The 23,238-nt window shown below is 55.9% G+C and overlaps 1 protein-coding gene across 5 annotated transcripts in view; it reads left to right on the plus strand.

Moving 5' to 3' along the window:
• The first annotated feature begins 3,719 nt into the window (after window positions 1–3,719).
• PIP5K1C (phosphatidylinositol-4-phosphate 5-kinase type 1 gamma) overlaps window positions 3,720–23,238 on the plus strand; it is a 50,901-nt gene continuing 31,382 nt past the window's right edge. For 4 of the 5 annotated variants that reach the window (XM_069480464.1, XM_069480456.1, XM_069480475.1 and 1 more), the window contains exon 1: window positions 3,720–3,880. In XM_069480464.1, coding sequence (XP_069336565.1) covers window positions 3,787–3,880 — 94 coding nt within the window. In that variant the 5' untranslated portion in view covers window positions 3,720–3,786. The remainder of the gene's footprint in view (window positions 3,881–23,238) is intronic. The other variant, XM_069480446.1, reaches the window with a different exon arrangement.

The raw sequence follows: 23,238 nt of genomic DNA on the forward strand, positions 1-23,238 counted from the left end.
TCCCCGCTGTCCTTGGATCTGGAACCTCCCAGCCTTAACACTTGCTGTGCCGTCCTGCCAGTTTGTGGCAGGGTGCGCTCCTTTCGCCCTGCAGATCCGGGTGCAAATCCTGCTTCTCCGCCACCCGCCACACCTGTGATGGTCCCAACAGGTGAGCCACTCAAGAAGTATAAAATGCGTGGGGGATTTCAAAGCTTTGCTGTACAAAAAATGACGTAAAAACAGCTCATGGATTTTAATCCCGATTCTGTGTTGAAATGATCCTATTTTGGATGTATTGGGTTTAAGTGAAATCTAGGTTTAAAATTAATGTCACCTGTTTCTTTTGACATTGTTAGAATGTGGCTACTATACAAACTGGGCAGAGTTTAAAAAATGTGGCACCTAGAACATTTTAAATGGCATTTAAAATTTAAATCGGCTTGAGTTATAGCTCTGTAAGTACCAGAATAGGTGCTTAATACATATTAGCTATTTATGGTGTTATTAAAAAATAATATGTGCTTTTAAGCATTTAGCTGCCAGAACTACCTTAGCTTGTTTGCTGTCCCTTCGAGAATGTCACCTCATTGAGGTCATGGATTTTGTCTTGCTCATGCCTAGCATCTCCTATGGCCTACAACAGTGCCCCGTACACAGTAGGTGCCCAATAAACACTTTTCGAATGAATGAATGAGTGGAATAGGGTGAGGGGAGGTGGACAAGACCCACCAAGTTCCTCGTGCTGATGGTGATAGCCACTGTGGCCACCAGGGGGCGTCAGAAACCAGGTAACGGGCCGGGCCCAGCGGCCTCAGTTTACCACCCTGAAAATTGGGCACGATGCACCCTGGAAGGCACAAAAAAGCCACTGTCTCACCTGGATCCTGGCCCCTCCTGCCCCCCCCCACCCCGGCACCAGTTATTTTTAAGTTTTTTAAAAGTTAAAGTTATACATGTGTGCATTTTAAAGAATTCCACCGTCCTCCAGGTTTGTTAAGGAAATCAGCCCCCTGAGTTTGTCTCCACGCATTTCCCCCTCCCCAGAGGCCACCTCCCCTACTTTAGCTGCTGTCAACTGATTCATTTGACTTGTACCTCCGCGTCTCTAAATCACGCCTGTTGTGCCAGTTTTTGTATTTTTTAAAAATTTATTTCCTTTTCATGATGCTCCTCAATGATCCAAGCCCCGCCCCTTCCCCCACTGTCAAAGCAAGCGGTTCTGAAACTTCATCTCGCATCCGAATCTGGCCCCTGGAGGAGAGGGGCTTCATTAAAACCCAGACGGCGGTGCCCAGTTTCTGATGCAGGAAGTCTGGGGCGGGGCCTGAGAACCCGCCTGTCTCACAAGCATGTTCCCAGGTGCTGCTGGCGGTGCTGGTCCAGGGACTGCACTTTGAGAACCAGGGCTCTAAATTTTCTCTCCAGACAGATTCTGCCTGAATCAGGAGTTCTGCTCATAACGTGTGTCCAAAGAACTCTGCCTGGAGCCTTTAAAAAAAATTGTGGAAAAATACACACAACATAATACATTTAATAAATAAATAAGAAATTTACCATTTAACTTTTTTTTTTTTATTTCATCTTGTTATGGGGGATACAGAATTGCAGGTTACATACGTTGCCCATGTACCGCCTTTCCCCCGAAGTCAGAGCTCCAGGCGTGTCTGTTCCCCAGATAATGCGCATTGCACTCATCATGTAGGTATATATCCCTCCCTTCCCCACCCCCCCTTCCCGAGTCAGCACCTTCAAGCGTTACCACTCCCCAAACGGTGCGCAATGCACTCATTGTGTAGGCATACCCCCATCCCCTCCCCCACCCCCCACCTCAGTCTGATATCCAATTGGTGTCATTCCCAGATGTGTATTTAGGTGATGATCAGGGAAACCAATTTTCTGGTGAGTACATGTGATGCTTGTTTTTCCATTCTTGGGATACTTCACTTAATATAATGGGTTCCAACTCTCTCCAGGAGAACCATAGAGATGTCGTATCTTCATCATTCCTTATAACTAATCCAATCATGTATTGATAGGCATTTGGGTTGTTTCCACATCTTTGCTATTGTGAATTGTGCTGCTATAAACATTTGGGTACATGTGTCTTTGTTAAAGAATGACCTTTTTTTCTTTGGGTATATGCCCAGTAATGGGATTGCTCCATTTAACTTTTTTTTTGAGATGAGGTCTTGCTAGGTTGCCCAGGCTGCTCTCCAACTGCTGGCCTCAAGCGATCCTCCTGCCTTGGCCTCCCAAAGTGCTGGGATTACGGGCGTGAGCCACAGTGCCCACACAACATTTATTAATACCCAAATCATGATCTCAGAGTAAGTGCCTAACCATATCATCAATAAATTCACCATTATTCTGTAATAACATCATTAACACAATTATTCTTAGTACAACCATAGGGCTGACTCACAGCACGGTTCTTTGTGGGACTCTGAGCAAGTGGCCTACCCTCTCTGAGCTCCCGTTTTCTCATGTGTAAGATGGAGGTGATAGCATTTGGCTGGTTAATGTTTGCAAACATTTTTTGTCTACTAGGTGTTACGTACTGGGAGTGTATTAGTAGCAAAACACAAAAAACAAGTTTCTAACTGTTAGGGAAATATCACATGCAAAGGCTTTAGCTCTGAGCCTGACATTTAATATTACCACTTATAACTTTATTACTATAAACAATATTATTTATAATGCACGTTATATATTAATATTAATATTTATGACATAATAGCAACACATTATTTTTAATAATATTTATATCATATTATATAATTTATGTATGTTCATAATAAAATAAAATCGATTGATTATTGTATTACCATTATCTATATGACTAATATAAGTATTATTTATACTTATATAAGTGTATATTTATCTACACTATTATTTATGATTTAAAGTAATAATCCATATATACTACATGAGTATTAGTCACATAAGCACAAATAATACCTTTATTACTCACATAAATATAATTAATATTTACTTGTATACATATTATATAATTTATATTTACATATGTATTTATATAATTTATATTCACATAAATGCTATATAATTTATATTGATATTGATATAATATTTATGCCAATTTATATAGATATTTATTTGTATTATATTTATTTATATACACATTATGATTTATAGGTATACAAATATATAATAAAAATTATCATTTATATTTATATAAACAATACAGATATTACTATATTTATATAAACAGCATCCACATTGCTACTTACATTTATATGAATATATAAACATTATCATATATTTATATAAATATTATTTGTGATGTTCCTTATTAATAGTAAACTATAGCTACCCCTAGACTGTTAAGCGGGAACACAAGAAAATAAAAAAATAGTAAAATATGTTATTATTAATAAAATAATAATCTAGAAAATGAAATGTCTGTATTTATAACATGTAACATAAACAATGGGATGTGTTTTTGCAGCATGATCGTAAACACGTCGTTGAGTGCAACCGTTATTATATTTATGCTGTCAGCATTAGGATGTATTTATTTAGCAGCAAGATGACATGACCGGCGTGGCGCTGTCCTCCCACCCCTGGGCGCGCGGGGGCGCTCGAGGCGCTCCCGGGCCCGGGCCGCGCGCAGGCCCCGCCCCCGAGCCCCGATTGGCCGTGCGCGCTGACGCCGGTGCACGCGGCCCCGCCCCGGCCCGCCCCCCGCGCGCGGCCCGGCCCGTCCCCCGCCCCCCGCCGGCGGCGCCTGTTGTTCGCGGCCGCAGCCCGGGTCGCAGCTCGGGCCCCGCCGCGGTCCGCGCGGCCATGGAGCTGGAGGTGCCGGACGAGGCGGAGAGCGCCGAGGCGGGGGCCGGGAACGCGGAGGCGGCCTGGACAGCGGAGAGCGGGGCGGCGGCAGGTAACGGTCCGGCCCCCGCGGCCCGGGGACCCGCCCGAGCGCCGGCGGGGCCGGGACGTTCCACTCGGGGCCCGTGGGGGGCGCGGGGACGTCGCGGGGACGGTCGCGGGGGGCTGGAGGGGGACCCGCATCCTGAGAGACACTTGCCTCCCCCGCGCTGCCCGTGTCGGGGCTGACACTGCCACTCACGCGAGGCTGCGACCCTGCCTGGACCCCTGGTCGGGGTCAGCCTCCAGGCCTATCCCCACCGCAGCGATGCAGCCACTGGGTGGGCGCATCCGAGTGTCTCGGAGCCGCAGCATCCGCCACTCGGGTGGAGGTGCAGGTGGGGGGTCCTCCGGGCCATCTGGGTCAGCCTGCTGGCGGTGTCACCTGTCCCTCTGCAAGTCCCCCAGACCTGGGCGTGGGTGCGCTGACCGTTCCTTGCCTTTCTGGGCCTCAGTTTGCCTGCCTGGAAAACGAGGGGGCCAAGGGGGTGACATTTCCAGGCGCCCTCAGTGTCGCCCAGCTGCAAGCAGCTGGGGTGGCATAGCAGGGGGCTTGGATGCCTTGTCACTCTGCTTCCCCGCCCCGAAGCCACCTTCTCTGCCTGGACACCAGCGGGGCAGCCCTGGCCGTGTAGGGGGCTAGGCTTACATGCCTTTGGCTGTCTTCGGGCCTTGCAGCGGAGCAGGTGCCGGCAGCTGGGCCCCACCCCTGGGCTCCCAGCCTCCCTTTCCGAGGGGACTGCGTCCAGAGCCCAGAGGGAGCGGTTCCTTCTCAGTCGAGGTCACAACTCCCAAATAGGAAGTTTCCGGATTCGCAAAATCCTGCGCTCTCTCCCCAAGCAGCCGTCAGTGTCTCTGTAGACACCCACGTGGGTGCCCATCCTCCTTCTCACCCAGGCCTCCCTCCCGAAGCGTCCTTGGCAGGCAGGCGAGGAGGTGCTGGGAGTCGGGGGAAATGTCTGGGGAGAAAGAGAGAGCAGGTCCCCCTGGGCTCTGAAAGTCACTCACCACTGCCTTCCCCACGGCCATCTGGACCCGCTCGCTCGGTTAGATGACCTGGTTCGCTGCCACGAGCCCGTCGCCTCGCCCTGTTCTTTGCCCGCGGCGGCGGGTGCCCTGGCCTGGCCAGCTCCAGGCATGATTGAGTAATGCAGGGGGTCAGCGGGCCCCAGCCGGGGTCCCCTTCTTGGCCCCCTGACTTCTGCCATCAGCCCTCCCACCTGAGCTGTCGGAGACAAAGTAGCCTAAGACTCGCCAACCACAAGAAAGCCACAGGGCACCCATTTGTGTTATCAGGGGCTGACTGGGGACAGATAAAGTCAAAGCAAGCTCTGAGCGTGGGGGAGCTGAGGGAACAGGGCTTGTCCTCCCTGCCTGTCCCCAAAATCTGCAGAAATCTCACTGCAGCTACTCGTTTATTTTACTCATTTTAAAATTAAGACCTGCTTCTCCCCTTCCGAGCCCATCTCTCCTGCTGTACGTGCTGTTGGATTCGGGTTGTGGCCTACCCAGGCCCGTGCGTACAGATACCTAAATATATTTGTGTTTTTCATACCGATATGTAAACACGTGAATGGGTCTGCTCTTTCCTTACGAGATGGTTTCATGCCCCACCAGGGTTTCTCTGCCTTGGCGCTATTGGCAGATTGGGCTGGAAAATTCTTTATCTGGGGGGCATCTCTGGCCGCCACCCACCCCATGCCAGGAGCACCCCCAGTCGTGACAACCAGATGTGTCTCCAGACATCACCTGGAGTCCACTGGGGGCGGAGTCGCCCTGGTGAGAACGTCATACAGTATCTGACCGGTGACTTGCTCACTTGCTGTCTGTAGTAACCTGGAATCTTCCCCGACGTCGTGTCAGTGATCCTTGTGGAGAGAGAGCTCAGCGCACGGGGCGTGGTTGGGAGGGCGAGTCACGCTGCCCGGGTTCCACCCCCAGCTCAGCCCCTCAGCTTCCGGGTGACTTTTACCTCTCTGAGCCTCAGTGTCCCCGTCTGTAAAATGGGGTGATGACCGTGTCCACGTCAGGTTGACCGTGAGCCTTAAATGAGTCGACATTTATGCTTAATGGCTATCAGTGGCGATTGGTGCCCGCTCTAGGCACCTGCCATCATTGCAGGGCACAGTCCAGATGTTTGTGGAGTCACTTTTATGCTGTCAGAAGCAGCGTGGTGGCAGGTGCCTGTGGCCGTGGACCTGCACCTGTGGGCGCTTTAATTCCTAGCGGTTGGAGCCCCAGTCTCGGAATGGCTTGGTCAGTGGCAGGCAGATTGAAAAATCATGATCTGTCGCCTTCCAGAAAGTCAGGTGTCTGTCAGGGTCCAAGAGAGGCCGCCTGTGTCCCCAGGGCGCTGCCAGCTCTGGATGTTGTTGTCCCTCATAATTTCGGCCAATCTGATCGGAAGCAAAACGCTATCTCGTTGGAGTTTAGACTTTGGTTACTTTAAGTGCCCAGGCTCCTTGCTCACGAGGCCTGGCCCAGAAAAGCCTGGTGGCATGCGCCGTGGGCTGCCGGGGCACCTGGGGCCATGTGGGGCACCTGGTTCACGGGGGTGGCTCTTGGGAGGGCCGGGGGCTTGGGGATGCTCCCACTGTTGGAGCCGCTGCTCTGCCTGTGGTTTTGGGCCTGAGCCGTGGTCTGGGTTTCTCGGAGCCTCCTCCCCGCTGCCCATCCTGTCTCTGCGACGCCCGGACAGTCGATGTTCATTCCTGAGCCCCCCGCCCCTCCCACATCTAAGCTCATGGCAAATTCTGTCAGCCTCGCCATCACAGCCGGAATCTGCGCACTTCTCCCCCCTGCCTCCACTGGGCCGGCTCCAGCCTCCTTCCCCTGCCTGGACTAGCAGTCGGCTCCGCCCAGGCCTCCCTCCTCTTCCTGGGCTCCCTGCGGCACGTGCCAGAAGGATCCCGTTAAAAACTGGCACAGGCCTGTCCCTCCTCTGCCCACAGCCATACATAGCTCCCACCAACCTCGGGGAAAAAGCCGAAGTTCTTCCCATGGCCCACCAGGCTCTGCACGACCTGCCCCGTCCCCTCCCTGCCCTCCCCTCCTCCCTCTCTCCCCCCCCCTCACTCTGCTCCTGCCACACGGGCCTCCTCACTGTGCCTCCCAACACGCCAGGCATATCCTGCCCCAGGGCCTTTGCACGGGCTGTAGGGAGCACAAGAATGTTCTTTCTCCATGTCTGTGCCTGTTGCTTCTTTAGCTCTTGCTGCCCCACCCTCCTGTTATACAACAGCACCTCCCCCTCCTCCGGGCCCACCCTCCTCATTTCCCCTCCTGCTCTCGTCACCGCAGCACTTGTCACCACCTGAGACATATGGCTTTGCTGACGTGAGTTCTGGCCGTCCCTCCTCCTGAGCGAGAGCGCCACAGGAGCCAGGACCGTCTGTGTCATTCCCGCGGCGTCCCCAGCGCCTGGAGCCGCCTGGCACATGTCGCCTGGTAAACATCAGGTGGATGCCAAGGAGGAACTGCAGGCGGACGGGGTGGCTGGGGACGGCATCGCCAGGAAGGTGACATTTGAGGGAGCCCTGAGGAGGGGGCAAGAAGAGGACACAGCCCGGGCTGAGGCCGGGCATGCCTGGACAGCAGCACCGGGCGCCTGAAGGGCCGCGGACGGAGCTGGCACCCGGGCCTCCTCTGTGGGGTGGTCAGGGACTGGGTGAAAAAGCCGGGGGGGTGGCGACATCGCAGGTCAGCAGGGCCCAGGGCGGAGGCCGAGGACTTGGTGGCAGGAAGGTCCTGGTCCTGGTCCAGTTCTGCCCCGGCCGCTTCCTGGGAGACGACACCAGGCACTTTGGCTGCTGCAGCCTCCGTGTCCCCTGGCGAGGCCTCGGCAGCCACCTGGGCCCACACCTGGCTCCATCGAGTACGAGGTGGGGCGCTTGGACTCAGTGTCCCCACCTGTGAAGGGGGCGTGGTGACCGCACCTTTCTCGTGGGCTGCATGGGAGGGCCAGTGGGCAAAGCCTCAGACGCACCCGGGTCGCAGGCGGCTCCACGGGTGCCGGGCTCCTCCCTCCTCCACGGGTCGCCGCCGGGCACGGGGAGCCAACTGTCACCCGCTGCTTCCGCAGGGCCTGGCCCCTGGCGGGCTCTGAGCTGCACCCAGGGCTGTGGGCGTCACCAGGGAGTGTGGAGGCCCCGCTGCGTGGTCCTCACAGGACGTTCTTGAGCACCGTCCACGGGCCGGGGGGCTGCAGGTGCCGAGGTCGCATCGGGGACCAAGGGGGCTCCCTGGCTGCCCCGTGGCGGATGGGAGCAGGGAGCAGACACCGGGGGTCGGCTGACCGTGGCCCCCACATCCCGTCGCACCAGCTCTTGTCCTCGCAGTGTTACCGGCACGTGGCTTTGCCCACTCGCGCACACGCCATCCTCGGTAGCTTCCCCGCTGTGGCGGCAGAGCTGAGTGGCCGCAGTGGCAACTGTGTGGCCTGCACAGCCGAAAGCACTTACCGTGTGGTCCTTCACAGGAAATATTTGCTGACCCCCATGTCAGGCCAGGTTGAATAGTGGTGGGTGCGGGGAGGGACCGCTGTGGCCACCATGATGGCAAAGGATGGGGCTGTGCCTGCTGTAGCCGAGGGGTCAGAGAGGGAGGTGACCCATCAGCCCAGACCCGGATGAGAAGTGTGGGCCACAGGGTGAGCGTTCCAGGCAGCGAGAGCAGCCATGCAAAGGCCCTGAGGTAGGGATGAGCTGGACCCGTTTGCGCCACAGACTTGACTTCAGCGAGGTGGGGGCAGGGCCGGCCACGCGGGCCTTAGGGGCCAGACCCTGGCCGGAGTGTTGCTCTGAGGACAGCAGGCATCACTGGGGTGTTTAAGCAGGGCAGCGAGTGCAGATTCACGCTCCAGTGCCTGGTGGGGACGGCCATGGGCGGCAATGGCCATGGGGGTTGGCATCCTGGCGAGCAGTGCGAATGCCTGGGCACAGCAGGCCAAGGCCCTGAGGGGTTTAGGCCTGAGCCCTCGTGCTGGTGGCCTGGGTCCTGGGCCGTCTGGCGGGCGTGTCCAGGGATGGTGAGCAGGCGGCAAGGACCACCCAAAGCAGGCAGAGCCCTGGGAGCCTGGGTGGGGTGGCCTGGGGCCTGGTGTGGGGCTGAGCCCACTGTGGCCGCCTGGAGCCGTGTGCCTCTGAGCAAGCGACCTCCTTTTCTTCCCCAAAAACAAGGGCCGCAGGGGCCCGAGGATCCAGCGGGAGCAGGAATCGGTGAGGTCCCACCCGCCAGGGAAGCTGCATGACTCAGGCGTTGACAGTTTACGGATGGGGAAACTGAGGCTCCAGGAGGGCTGTGGAGGCCGCCCGGAGCAGGGTGTGGGCTGGGAGTGGCCCAGGCCTGCCTGCTCCCCGCTGCCTGCCGCCTGGGCTTAGCAACGTGTCCCTTCACCAGGGCCCGCGCAGGCAGGGCCCGCGGGGGATTTGCCGGCCGAGAGCCAGCTGGATGGTGGGGCCCACGGCGCTGGGTACTCTCGGGGATTACGGGCCTCGGGGATTAGTCGGAGTCCCCGCACCTGCCTCGTGGGGCCAGCACGGGAGGGGCTGGGGTTGCACCCGGGGGCCCCCAGGTGCCACAGCCAGTGCCTGGGCGTCTGAGCCCCCAGTCCTGGCGGTGGGGAGGGAGCAGACCCCAGCACCTGTCGCAGCCCTCGCCTCTGCCTCTCGCACGGCCTCTGCCTCTCGCACGGCCTCTGCCTCTCGCAGGGCACTGGTGCATTACTCTGCAGGCGGGGGCTGCCCTTGAAGGTTTCGGGGGAGCGAGGTGCAGTTCGGGTGTCACCGATGGGATACTTGCCAAAGTGCGCTCCGGGCCACGTGCTGCGGAACCAACCAGGTGGAAGGAGACAGACAGGGCCCCTGAACTCTAGGGGTGAGGGTGGGGAGCGTGTGGACAGTGAACAAAGACAGAAGCAAAATATGTAACTTGGGGCCGGGCGGGGGGGGGTGGCGGGGGGTGAGACGAGTGCGGCGGAAAAGGGGAGAGAGATGGCATGGGAGGGCCTTGTCCAGGACAGGTGCTCAGGAGGGGGCATGGGAACGGAGGGGATGTGAGGGAAACGAGGGACCTGCATCGTGGAGGTGGGGGGAGGGTGTGCCAGGCAGGGGGCATGGCTTGTGCAAAGGCCCTCTAGCAGCACCGTGCCTGGCGTGTTGGAGGCACAGCAAGGAGACCCATGTGGCTGGAGCAGAGGGAGGAGGGGAGGGCAGGGAGGGAACAGGGCAGGTCGTGCAGGGCCTGGTGGGTCCCAGGGAGGACTTGAGCTTTGACTCCGAGGTAGGTGGGAGCCATGGAGGGTTGTGGGCAGAGGAGGGACAGGCCTGGACTCAGGTGCTCACAGGCGCCCTCTGGTGGCTGCTGTGGCGAGGACAGGCTGTGGGGGCCGAGGGTGAGACTTGGGGGACAAGGCAAAGGGGACAGCACTGGTCGGGGGTGGGCGTGAGAAGTGAGTAATGCCATCCCAGAGGGACTTTGGAAGCAGAGCCAACAGGGCTGTTTGGAGGATCTAGAAGGAGCGGTGAGGACAGTTGAGTTTCCCGCGCCCCTGGAGGATGGAGCTGCCCTCGGCTGAGGTGACTCCTGCAGGAGGAGCTGGTTTGGGGGCCGGGCAGGGCCCAGCGGGGCTGTGCTGCGTGTGGGACCCCGTGAGCTGGGCTGGAGTCTGGGCTGCAGGCAACATGGGAGGATGGCCGTGGGGCCGGGTGGGGCCACGGCCAGTGGATGCCGTCTCCGTGGGTGTCCTGCCGTGTTGACAGGACAGCCAGGAAGAGGGGTCCCCACAGGTATGGCAGCAGGTTGTCCCACCACTCTGTGCCTCAGTTTCGTCATTTGTAAAGCAGAGTCCCTCGAGGATCAGATGGGCCCTCGGCGAACACCCAGGTCGTAGGCACAGAGACACCGGCGGTGCGGGGTGCCAGGCCGGGCCGGCCGTGTTCTGCACACCCACAGCGCGCAGGTGGGGGGCCCTGCAGGTGGGGAAGCGGCCCGGACCCTGACGGCTGCCTCGCGGCCCCTTTGCCTGCACGGTCCAAGGCGAGTTGTCGCAGCCTCTGGGCACGGGCCAGCCCTGGGAGGGACCATCCCTCTCCCGGCGCACAAGGCCCCCCTGATGTCAAAGCACCATAAAACCCGGGAGGTAAACCGCAGAGTGAGTACAGGTCCCGACCAGACCGGACCGTGCCCCGTTCCCACCAGCCTGGGCCTCGTGTGTTTCCCCCGGTGACGTCGCAGGTGTAGAGTGACTTCTCCGCAGAGTTGCAATTTATAGTTATCTTAATGTGAATCAGAGAAAAAACTCTCCACACAGCTTTTCTTTTTTAACGTTTCCTCTTTTTCTTGAAAATGTTTTTCTGCAGAGGGAGCGGAGACAGCGTGGGTGAAAGGACCTGGCCCCCGAGTTTCACGGGGGCTCCCCTCTCACTCATCCCACTGATAATCTGTGTTTTTGTCAGAGCTGGAAAACAGTGTCACCCACAGGGGAGACAGGGCCACCACGAAGGCTGGCTGTGTGCTGCCTGCAAGTTCCGTGGCCCCGGCCCGCACACCTGGTCTGTCTTCCTTGCCCCGTTCCTGCATTTAACCACACAACGTCAGGCGGAACTGGGGCCTCATTTTCTGGGAATGGTATAATTGCATCTTTCCTGTTTTACAGTTGAAGTATCAGTCTTTTTCTTGTTGATATGCAGGAGCTCTTTATATATTATGGAAGCTATTCATGTATTTGTGGTACCAGTTTGAGTAGTTCTTTTCTCATCTTCTCTGTTGGTGATTATTAGTGCCTGACAGGTGTTTTGTTTTTGTGTTCAAGTTTGTCATCCTTTCCTTCCGTGGTTTCCCAGTTGGGCGTCATGGACAGGAAAATCTTCCCTGCTCTGAGGTTATGATTAAATTCTTCTAGGACTTCTATAGGTTCTTTTCTTTTTTTTTTTTTCCACATTTGAATTCTTGCTCTATTTGGAGTTGCCCTGGCACCAGGTCTGTGAGGGTTTCATTGCTCCGGGTTTCTCCGGTGGCTCCTGGCTGTGCTTCCCGTTTGAGATGCCCCCTCATTCCATACTGAACTTCTCCATGTGGCTATTTCTGGGCTTTCTATTCTGTTCCATTCCCTGCCTGTGCCCCCGTGCAGCAGGCGAATCCTAAAATACAAGTAATAACACATTTACGGGGGAAAAAAAAAAAAAAAAAGGCAGTGAGATGTGTAGTCAGTAAAAAGTGAGCTTTCCCCTCCCCCTCCCATCTCTGTGGGGGCAACAACTGCATCCCAGGTGTTTCTCTGCACCCACCTGTCTCAGTATGTATTGTTGTTTTTCTTTTTTAATGTTTTATTTTGAAAACTTTCAAGCCCATAGAAAAATTGGCATGAATATAACAGTGATTTAGAGACGGGGTTTTGCTCTGTCCCCCAGGCTGGAGTGCAGTGGCATCATCACAGCTCACTGCTGCCTCCAACTCCTGGGCTCAAGCGATGCTCCTGCCTCAGCCTCCCCAGTATCTGGGACTACAGGTACCACCACCATGCCCAACTAATTTTTCTATTTTTAGTAGAGATGGGGGTCTCGCTCTTGCTCAGGCTGGTCTCGAACTCCTGGGCTCAAGTGATCCTTCTGTCTCAGCCTCCCTAGTAGCTAGGACTACAGGTGTGAGCCACCATGCCTGGCCAATTTTTCGCTTTGTAGTGATGGGGTCTCACTATGCTGCCCAGGCTATTGTTGAACTGGCCTCCAGCGATCCTCCCCCCTTGGCCTCCTGGAGCGCTGGAATTACAGGCCCAGGCCATGGCGCCGGCCTTCTCTGTGTGTACATTAGCCCGTGTGCATGTGTGCGTGTGTGTGTGTGTGTGTGTGTGTGTTTGTGATCATGCGGGGCCGTTTGAGAGTTGGCTGCCGGCTCAATGCTTCTTTGCCCCTAAATACGTAAGCCCAGTCGATTCTCGTCACTTGCGGTAGTTTTGTCCTGTAAAGCTGCCTGCAACACTGAGAAGCAGCTAGCATCCTCCCAGGGGACATCCAGGGTTAGGTTCCCGCCAGCCTCTGGTCACAGCACTTCCATCAGCCAGTCCATCCTTGTCCTATGCGTGTCCTGCTGAAGGGCGCCTTGCAGAATTCAGTGTTGTTCATCCGCACTGAGGCCCCGGGCGCGGCACCGTCACCGGCTTCCGAGCGGGCCTTCTCTGACACAGGGGCTCCTCCACGAGCCTCCTGGTGCCGGGCGACACTAGAAAGCGCTTCAGCAGCACACTGGCGGTGGGGGGCGGGGGGAAGCAATTTTAACAGCAAAATCACCAAGAAAAAGCACAAAACGCCAAAATCATGTCTCTCAATGGTCCAGGAAAAGGCCTTGTGTTCACAGTGTGAGCGGAAACAGGAAGGCAGACGGTCGCCTCGCACCACATGAACTGGGAACACATCCAGAGGTAGTTGGGGGCCCACTCAGGCCTACTCTCCCAGACCCCCAACCTGGAGCAGGGGCCAGGTGACTGTCCAGCCCAACAGATGAGAGTCAAGGGCCCCTCGGGATCTGCAGCGGGGACGAGGGAGGTGTGGCCTTGTCCCACAGACCGGCCCTCTACGCTGTGCTGTGGACAGCAGGCACAGAGACCGCCAGGCCCCGGGAACCCAGGACCACGCACAGAGTGTGGCCATGGGGGACGCTCCAACGGCGGGGTGGCAGGGTGCCCCCAGGACCATGGTGGGACCAGGCTTCCCTCTGCGCCAGACGTTTGCCCTCTGGCCCCTGGCCCCGCCGGACCCAGCCCTCCCAGGGTGGCTGGCCATGCCCGAGAGCCTCCTGGCCTGGGCTGCGGTGGGGCTGTGCCTGGCGCGCTGGTGCTCCATGCTGGCCTGGAACCCTCTCTTGGACGCTGGTGCTTTGGGAAACTGCAGCGGTGTGGGGGCCCACGGAGCCCTGGATCCCAGCCCTTCCCTGCCCTCCGCAAGGCTTCCTGTTTACCGCCCTGGAGCCGGCGGGGGAGTATGATCCTGTGCGGTGGGGGCGGCACGCGGGGGCAAGAAGAACGGGACAGACTGCAGTGGGGGGTGGGACAGGGCCACCTGCTGGCCAGGGAGGACCCCCAAGCTGCCCCCGTCCTAGGCCCCCAGGTGTGCCCTCCCCTGTGGTCACACCCAGCCCTTCCTTGCTGAGCCCCCAAGTGTCCTGTTGTGTCACCAACCACCTGTGCACGGTCTCTCACCTCCCCCTGCCCCTAGGCTGGGAAAGTCCTGTGGTTCTTGTTCTCTTCCCCCGGCTCTGGGAAGGTGTCACGTGTCCACGGCGCCACACGCAGCCCGTGCAAGAGGAAGCTGTGCTGTCCCTCCAGCTCTGCCCCCGGCCGCCCTGGAGCCTCTGTCCGACTGCTGCGTCTGCGCAGACCTTCGTCACTCGGCCTCTGCCCTCGTATGTGACGTACCCCTTATTCCACACCGGGCTCCTCCTCCCAACTCTTCTTTAATACGGTCCCATACGCACATTTTACGCATTCCAAATGTACAATTCAATGGGTTTAAGTACATTCATCTCTACTTCCAGAACATTCTCATCACCCAGAGAGCAAGCCCTGTTCCCATCAGCAGTCCCTCCCCATCCCCTCCCCATCCCCTGGCACCCATGAATCCACGTCCCGTCTCTGTGGATCTGCCTGTTGTGGGCATTTCACATAAACGGAGTCTCACACTGTGTGTCCTTCTGTGTCTGGCGTCTCTCACTGAGCACGACGTCCTCAAGGTCCATCCACGCTGCGGCCTGTGTCAGAGCCTCGTCCCTTTTCGTGGCCGAGTGATGTTCCACTTAGACCACAGTGTGTTTGTCCATCATCCATTGATGGCTATTTGGATTATTTTCACTTTGGGGCTGTTATAAACAATACCGTGTGCACATTTGCATACAAGGTTCTATGTGGAAGTAGATTTTCACTTCCCTTGGGTGGAAAGCTGAGGGTGGAATTGCTGGGTCATATAGAAACCTTGTGTCCAACCACTTGAAGAACTGCCAGACTGTTTTCCGAAGTGGCTGGACCCCTGTATACTACCCGCAGGAGCGTGTGGGGGCCCTGGTTTCTCTACATCCTCACTAACTCTTCTCATTTTCTGTCTTTTTGTCATAGCCGTCCTAGTGGGTGCGATATCTCATTGTGGCTGTGACTTACATTGCCCTGACGACTAGAGATTGTGTGCTTGTTGGCCATTTGTGTATCTTCTTAGCAGAAATGTCTATTGAGATCCTTAGCTCATTTTGTAATTGGGTTATTTGGTTTTTCATTATTGAGTTGTAGGAGTTCTTTATATATTTCAGATGTACATCTTTTACCAGATACATGATTTACAAATATTTTCTGCCATTCCATAGGTTGTATTTTCAGTTTCTTTCTGGTGTCCTTTGAAGCACAAAAGTTTTGATGATTTAAAAAAAATTTTTTTAGAGACAAGATCACACTATGGTGCCCAGACTGGTCTCCAACTCCTGGGCTCCAGTGATCCTCCCACCTCAGCCTCTTGAGGAGCTGGGACTACAGGCGTGCGCCACTGTGCCCAGCTCAAGTTATGATGAATTTCGATGAAGCCCATTTATCTATTTTTCTTTGGTTGCTTGTGCTTTTGGTGTCGTAGCTAAGAAACCATTGCTGTATCCACAGTCATGATGATCTGCCCTTATATTTTTTTCCTAGAGTTGAATAGTTGTAGCTGTTAAATTCATTTAGGCTTGCGATCCATTTTGAGTTAATTTCTGTACATGGTGTGAGGTAGGGGTCCAGCCTCACTCTTTTGCACGTGGCATTCCAGTCGTCCCAGCACCATTTGTTAAAGAGATTGTTTTCCCCCCATTGGATTGTCTTGGCACCTTATCGAAATCTATTGACTGTCCAGGTTATTTCTGGTTTCTCAGTTGATCTGTTTTGGACTAATCTATCGATCTGTATGTGTGTCTACATGAATACCATGCTGTCTTGAGTGCCGTAGCTTTGTAGTAAGTTTTTTTTTTCTTTCAAAAACATTCAGTTGGCTCTAGGAGGCCGAGGTGGGAGGATCACTTGAGACCAAGTGTTCGAAATCAGCCTAAGTAAGAGCGAGACCCTGTCTCTACAAAAATGCAAAAAAATTTAGGTGGGCATGATGAGGTGTACCTACAGTCCCAGATTCTCAGGAGGCTGAGGCAGGAGGATCACTTGAGCCCAGGAGTTGGAGGCTGCAGTGAGCTGTGATGATGCCACTGCACTCCAGCCTGGGCGACAGAGTGAGACCTTGTCTCAAAAAAAAAAAACCAAACAAAGAAAACACCTTCAGTTGGTACCAAAGTAGTAAGTTTTGAAACAGGCAGTCTGAGTCCTCCACCTTTGTCCTGCAAGTCGCCTTTTAATGTGCGGAGTCTCTCTGGCCTCTTGTCTCTGTCAACACAGATTAGAGCTGCCACGTTCTTTTAAACAACTCTGTGACATTCCATTGTGTGCATTCCATCATTCATTCACCTTGTCATCAGCTCCTTATTGAGCACCTGCTGTGTGCTGGGCTCTGTTCTCAGCCCAGCTGGGAGGCTGGGGAACAACTGGGCTCAATTCTAACCCAATGGGCCGGGCGCGGTGGCTCACGCCTGTAATCCTAGCACTCTGGGAGGCCGAGGTGGGCGGATCGTTTGAGCTCACGAGTTCGAGACCAGCCTGAGCAAGAGCGAGATCCCATCTCTACTAAAAATAGAAAGAAATTATATGGACAGCTAAAAATATATATAGAAAAAATTAGCCGGGCATGGTGGTGCATGCCTGTAGTCCCAGCTACTTGGGAGGCTGAGACAGGAGGATCACTTGAGCCCAGGAGTTTGAGGTTGCTGTGAGCTAGGCTGACGCCACGGCACTCACTCTAGCCCGGGCAACAGAGTGAGACTCTGTCTCAAAAAAAAAAAAAAAGAAAAAAAAAAAATTCTAACCCAATGGTTGAGAAACTTTTTCTATAAAGTGCCAGGCAGTACGTCTTTTAGGTTTTATGGCCCAGATGGTCTCTGTCCCAACTGTTCCATACTGCCATTGTGGCACAAAAGCAGCCATAGACAATTCCTGAACTGATGAGTGAGACTGCGTTCCAATAAAACTTTATTTACAAAAGCAGGTGGTGGGCCGGATCTGGCTCTGGACTGTGGTTCACCAGTCCTTGCTCTCAGCAGTCCTTTGTAGGACCTTTAGGCCGTTGTAAACTGTTGCTGCATAATCAGTGAGCCTCCTGGAACATATATGTCTCTATACGTATGTTAAAGTTATCTGAGAGAAAGTTCTAGAAGCAGAATTGATGGCAAAGGTCACACACATTCGTAGTGTTGTTGCCAAGTTGCCTCCCAGGGCAGCGAACCCATTGACACGAGCACCACCCCCAGCCCAGCGTGAGGACCCTGTGTCCCCACCCCTGCCGACAGGTGACCAAGGGCCCGTGGAGCTCATGTTCATATTCATGTCTTTTAACATCAAAGGGGCTTGTCTGTCTCTCAGATGTTTGCTTTGTTTGTTTTCTTTTCCTTTGCCTGTTTTACAAATCAAGCGGGTTAATGCTTTTGGAAACCCTCATTTCTATAAATGAAAATGACAAAACATTTATTTCAAACAGCACCCAAGGACGTAACATGCAAAAGAAAAGACCCCACCCCCCCAATCCCACGCCCCAGAAATAACTAGAAACCTTCTAAGACTGAAGTGTCTGGTGGCAGCCATCACTGCTGCGTGACGTGTCCTACGGCAGTGGCAGCCGCATGGCATGAAGAGCCTAAGCCCTCTGAGGGGGTCAGAGGGGCCCAGGATCCTGGCATTTGAAGGGCCACACCGTTGCGGGTGGCGTCTGGCCACATCCAGCATGTCCCTGAGGCCCCTCAGACTCCGCAGGTCCCGACTGTTCTTGGCACATTTGATCCAAGCCTGCCTCTCCTCCTGGTGCCCCATCTCGGTGGTGGACCCACTGTGCGCCGAGCCCAAGTCCCAGCCTCACTTCCTCCCGGCTCCCCCCCTCGGCAGCTGAGGACCGTCGCAGCCGCCTCTGCCTCCTGCTGCTCTCGTGTGGGGACCTGCTGGGTGTGGGGAAGCCGCTGTGAACAGGACACCTAGGCCTGTGCCTGCACAGAGCAACGTAATGCCAGACGGTGATAAAATGGAGATGCGGGGTGTGGCAGTGGGGGATGCTGCAGCCTGCCTGGGCAGGGACGGTCTCTCTGGGAAGCTGACAGGCCGAGACCCAACGAGGGAGGAGAGGAGGCAGCCACGCATAGACGTAGTGATAGCACGTCCCAGGCAGATTGCACGGCACGTGCAAAGGCCCTGAGGTAGGACCACGCCCCCTCAAGGTGTGACATGCAGAAGCATAGGTAGCCTGTGGCACGTGCCTGGTACTCAGTTGTGTCCTCTGTGACCTGTGAGATTGCTGTGATTTCTCAGGTAGAATCCACTCATACACCATGTGTCCCCAAAGCTTGAAAACACCTGACATCTAAGGTCGAGACCTTTCACCTGGGGAGAAAGGATCTTACTGAGAAGATTTTTCAGAACTACTAAAAAATTAATAGAATCGGGCAGTGGATCCTTCCGCTACTTACTGTCTGGATCCTGCAGTCGACATTTGGCCACATTCACTTCTCCCACCCGTTCTCCCATCCCCCGTCCGTCTCGTTCCCTGGATGCATTTCCAAGTTGCAGACCTCAGCATCCCACCAGCCAGCGCTTACGCATGATTCAGCATGGTTCACTAGAGCTTGCTATTTTTTAACTTGTCTTTTGAAATGTTAACTATTCCGATCTGCCGTTACCTCCAGAATCCTTAGCCTTTCCCAGCCCAGTCCTAGGGGTGAAAGTCTGAGACGCGGCACATGCACTCAACGGCTTTATTTCTGCCTCTGCCTGGTGAAGACCCCCCAATTCACACGAATGCAGTGCCACATGGGGTGGGAACAGCAGCCACCCAGGTCTTCATGCCCTTGAAGTGCCCTTGGAGTACAGGGGTTCTTCCCAGCGCCTCTGCCGACCAGAGAGGGTCATCTGCGCGTGGCAGGTGAAAATTAACCCAGCGTGAGGCCAGAGGAGGGTGAGCTGTATAAAGTAGGGGCTGTGTGCAGAGGGCGGGAACTCCTGAATTCCAGCTCTCCAGACGCACTTGCTGCATGGCCTTGGGTAGGTCGCCGGAACCTGGCCGTCTTGTCCTGCTCTGTTTAGTTCTAATTTTTGGTCAGTTGCTTTTCTTGGGTTTTCTAAAATTTTGTCTTTTTTCCTGTCAATCTTCATTCCTTTCTCTTTTTTCTTGTCTTATCACTTTGGGCAGCATCGCTCCTGCAGCAGTAGCTCTCCTGTCTCGCCGTGGATGTTAACGCACTTTTCATAACTTTTTGGCTTATGTTTCTTTTCATGGAAAGGCAGCCTCTCTTACCACCACCGCCCGTTTTATTCTTCTTTCTCTAGTTTCTTGATTTTGGGTTTTTTTTTTTTTTTTTTGGACATGAAACTCATGTTGAATTTTGTTGGAGTCTTTTCTGGATTTAGAGATGAGATCATAGGGTTTTTCTCCCTTGACTTTGGGTAACTTCCTAAATTTCTCCAAATCGCCCGTTTCCCAGCCTGGGAAAGGGCAGTATAATGAATTAAGTGGCCACTGGCTTTGGTGCTCACAGGCGCCCCCTGGCTGCCCACCGTGGGGAAGGGCCGTGGGGGACAGGGCAGAGGAGGCAAGTGGCGGTGCCAGCCTTTTGTTTCTAGGTCTGTTGTTTCTCAGGAAACCCAGGTTTTTCTCCAGGATACTGTGATTTTTAAAGTTGACTCAACTCAAACACCGTAGCGCTAGAAAGCAAGCCCAGGCACAGGCCATTCCCGGTGGCACGCTGGTAGCTCAGTCAGTCCATAGCAACTTGCTGTGGGTTGGGCAGCTGCACAAGTTGACATCTCTTGTTACTTCCTGGTGGCACCATTGGCCAAGTGCTGCCGATCCCAAGACAGGGAGGCCAGTGGGGGTTAAGGATGATCTGGGTGAGGGGCCTGGCCTACACAGCAGCCCATTAGCAGTGTTGGAACCCCTGGACCTCCCTGAGCCTCAGTTTCCCTATCTGTAAAGTGAAGCTGTCAGTAGCGGCTACCTGGTCAGACTGGGGGTGAGGTTCTGCATGGGAGGGGCTCGCTTGGCTCGCCACCCGGCAGAGTGCAGCAGCTCAGGTATTTGCTGTCGCTGCTGTTTTTAACGTTTCAATTGAGGGCTTTTTGGAAACAGGGTCTCACTCTGTTGCCCAGGCTGGAGTACGTTGGTGTCATCGCAGCTCACCGCAGCCTCCAACTCCTGGGCTCAAGCAATCCTCCTGCCTCAGCCTCCCGAGTAGCTGGGACTACAGGTGCCCCCAAGCCCGGCCTCATCTAAGGGTTTTTAACCACATGGGCTAGTGCAGGGGGTCTCACCCGGGGCGATGTCTCGGGATGTTTGTTGTCACGACTCAGGGTGCTCCCAGCCTGGAACAGGTGGAGGCAGGGACGCTGCTCAGCACCTGCAGGGCCAGGACGGCCCTTCCCCAGAGAACGACCCGGCCCCAGTGTCCACATCACCCAGGGGAGACCCTGGGATGGTGGGTGGACTTTAGGGGGTGACTGGAGCCCCCAGACATCTGTGTGTCAGGAGAGGAGAGGCCTGGGGCAGGACCTGCGAAGTCCGGCAGGCAGCGCAGTTGGTCCTGGTCTGTGTGAGCCAGACCAGAAGCTGAGGGTCGGCGTCAGCGACCAACTCCATGCGGATTTGGGGTCCACGGACTCAAGCGTTGAGACTTGGGACTGGACTTTATGCCTTTACTTCATTTCTCCAGTAATTGGCTTGTACTGTGTTTTGCATGGTGTTTTCAAAGTATACCATTAAGTAGTTTTCTAAACGTTTATTTACAGAGTTTAGTCATTACCACTAATTCCAGAACATTCCATTTCTCCAAAAAGAAGCCCCATCCCTGTCAGCAGTCACTCCCTACCCCCTCCCCAGCCCCTGGCAGCCACGAGTCCACGTTCTGTCCCTGTGGATCTGCCTGTTCTGTTTCCCATAAATGGGATCAGATACTATGTGGCCTTCTGTGCCCGGCTCCTCTCACTGCAAACGATGTTTCCAGGATTCTTCCACGTCGTAGCCGTGTCAGAGCTGAGCCATCTGTCCTACAGACATACTTAATGCTGTTTTGAATGTACGAAACCCAGGTAGGGTGGAGAAGTCAAGAACTCTAACTCTCCTCTCCTGCCCCAAAGAGGTCCCTGGCAGCAGGTCCTGGTATTTCTGTTAGAGACGCTCCCCGCGTGTGAACGTGGCCCTGTTTCCGTCAGCTGTTGCTGTGTAACAAACCACCCCAGACCTTGTCCCTTCCCACAGCGTCTGCTTGCTCATGTGTCACCTGGGTTCGGTTCAGCTAGGCGGTTCTGCGGGTCTTGCTGGGGTTGGTCCCGCAGCCGTGGTCAGTGGGCAGCACGGAATCTGAGACAGCTTCTGCACGCCATGTCCAGCCCCTCCGCAGTGACGGTAAGTTAGGGAGAGGATCCCCAGGTGTGGCCTCTGAGTTCTTCATCTGCGGGGCCCTGGCCAGGCCGAGCCTCAGGGCAGAGGGTTGGCTCTGCCCCCAGAGGGGTCCCCAGCTCGGGCCCCTACCCTGGGTGCCCCTCCCAGCCCGGCCTCCCTGGCAGACCGCACAGGGTCTCTGGTCCGCGTGGTCAGAGGCCTGCACAGCGGGAAGCCGAAGGACAGACTGTCGCGGCAGATGGGGAAAGTGAGCCAGCTTCCTGGTCTCATGGGACCGCAGGCCTTCCGAGCTGCCTGTGTCCTTGCGCCCTGGTTTGCTCAGCACGGTGGGCTGGTGCCCGGCCCGGGGTACCCAGCAAGACGTGTGCCAGGCGCTGAGTGTGCTGGGAAGCAGGGGAGTGATGGAAGGGACGGTTGGGGGCAGGGTGGTCGGGGGTGGGGAGGCCTCTGAGGGGGTGACATTTGAGCCGGGGCTTGGGTGAAGTGAGGGAGCAAACCCTGCCAGGCAGAGGCACAGCCCGTGCAAAGGTCCTGGGGCAGGACGGCACCTGGTGTGTGGGAGGTGCAGTGAGGAGGCCTGTGTGGCTGGAGCAGAGTGAGGAGGGGGAGGACAGGTGGGTGGGGAGGTTGTGAGGCCCCAGTATGGTCGTTCCCTGCCTCAGTTTCCAGTCGAGCAGACGGGGAGAACAGCTCCTGCCGAGGCTTGTGTTTGCGCAGAGTAGAGGAACAGGCATGTCCTTCCGTCCCTCAGTCGACAGACGCCCTTGAGCGTCAGCCCAGGGCAGGCCCGGCCCTGGAGGAGCCCCTCTGCCATTGGCAGCAGGGACCAGATGGGGCCTGCAGGGCAGGGTGGTGCCAGTAGGGCGGGCGAGGCAGCTGGCGCAGGGCAGAGCATCCAGGCGGGGGGTGGTGACGGCCAAAGCGCAAGGCCAGGAGTGGACCAGGCGGCAGCTGGGCAAGGAGGTGCCGCCGTGCGGGGTGTGGCCTCCCGGGGGGCACAGCAAGTGCCGAGGGGTCACGTTGGGCCCGCGTCACGGGTGGACAGACCGAGTCTCAAGTGCAGCCCCAGCATGTGTGAGAAGGTGAGGGGGCTGTGAGGTCCCCGGTGCAGGTGAGTGGAGCGGCATGCGCCAGGCTCTCGTCACCACCAGGTCCCCAGGAGCCCTGGAAGCCCCACCTTTGGGTGCTCGGTGAGTGGCTGCCTTAGCTCCGCCAGAGGAAACCTGCTCAGAGAGGTGCAGGGACCTGCTGAGGTCGCACGTGGCTGACGGGAGCCCGGCTTGGGGGCCCAGGGGTCCTTGCCTGCCCCTCACGCGTGGGGAGCGGGGGGCGGGGACGCGGCTTCGCCCCACACATCTGGCGCTCCCGCTGAGCCGCGTAGCTCGCCTCTCCTCCTCCTCCCCCCGACTATTTTTAAAACTTAATTTCCTCGAAAACAGGGTGGCTCATTCAGAAGATAATTAGTCACCTCGACATCGTGACAGTCCTTCATCGGGGCTCCACACGTCCAGGCTCTGAGTCTGGGGTGGGCTCCCGAGAACCGAGCAGTGGGGAGAAGGCGACACCCGCTCGCCCACCCAGCTGGTGGCACTGAGGCCGGGGCGCCTCCTGCCTCTGCTCAGAGCTGGGAGCTCCATCCCGGGGTCCCTGACCCAGGAGGCTGCGGGTCTAGCACGGTGGTCTGTCCCCACCCACAGGACACCCTCCTGGCTCCTCCCACTGGGCAGCCAAGAAGGGCAGCCCCAGGGGCCCCTGACCAGGTCTAGAATGTTCCGCCTCATCCGCCACCAGCTTCCTGCCCGCTCTCCTTTTCCTGCCCCCCACGCCCTGGATGCAAAGCTTTGAATTGTTCTGCTGCTGGCGGCCATGCAAACATGTGTCAGCACCT

This window comes from Eulemur rufifrons, chromosome 2 (assembly GCF_041146395.1).
Source record: "Eulemur rufifrons isolate Redbay chromosome 2, OSU_ERuf_1, whole genome shotgun sequence".
Lineage (NCBI taxonomy): Eukaryota > Metazoa > Chordata > Mammalia > Primates > Lemuridae > Eulemur > Eulemur rufifrons.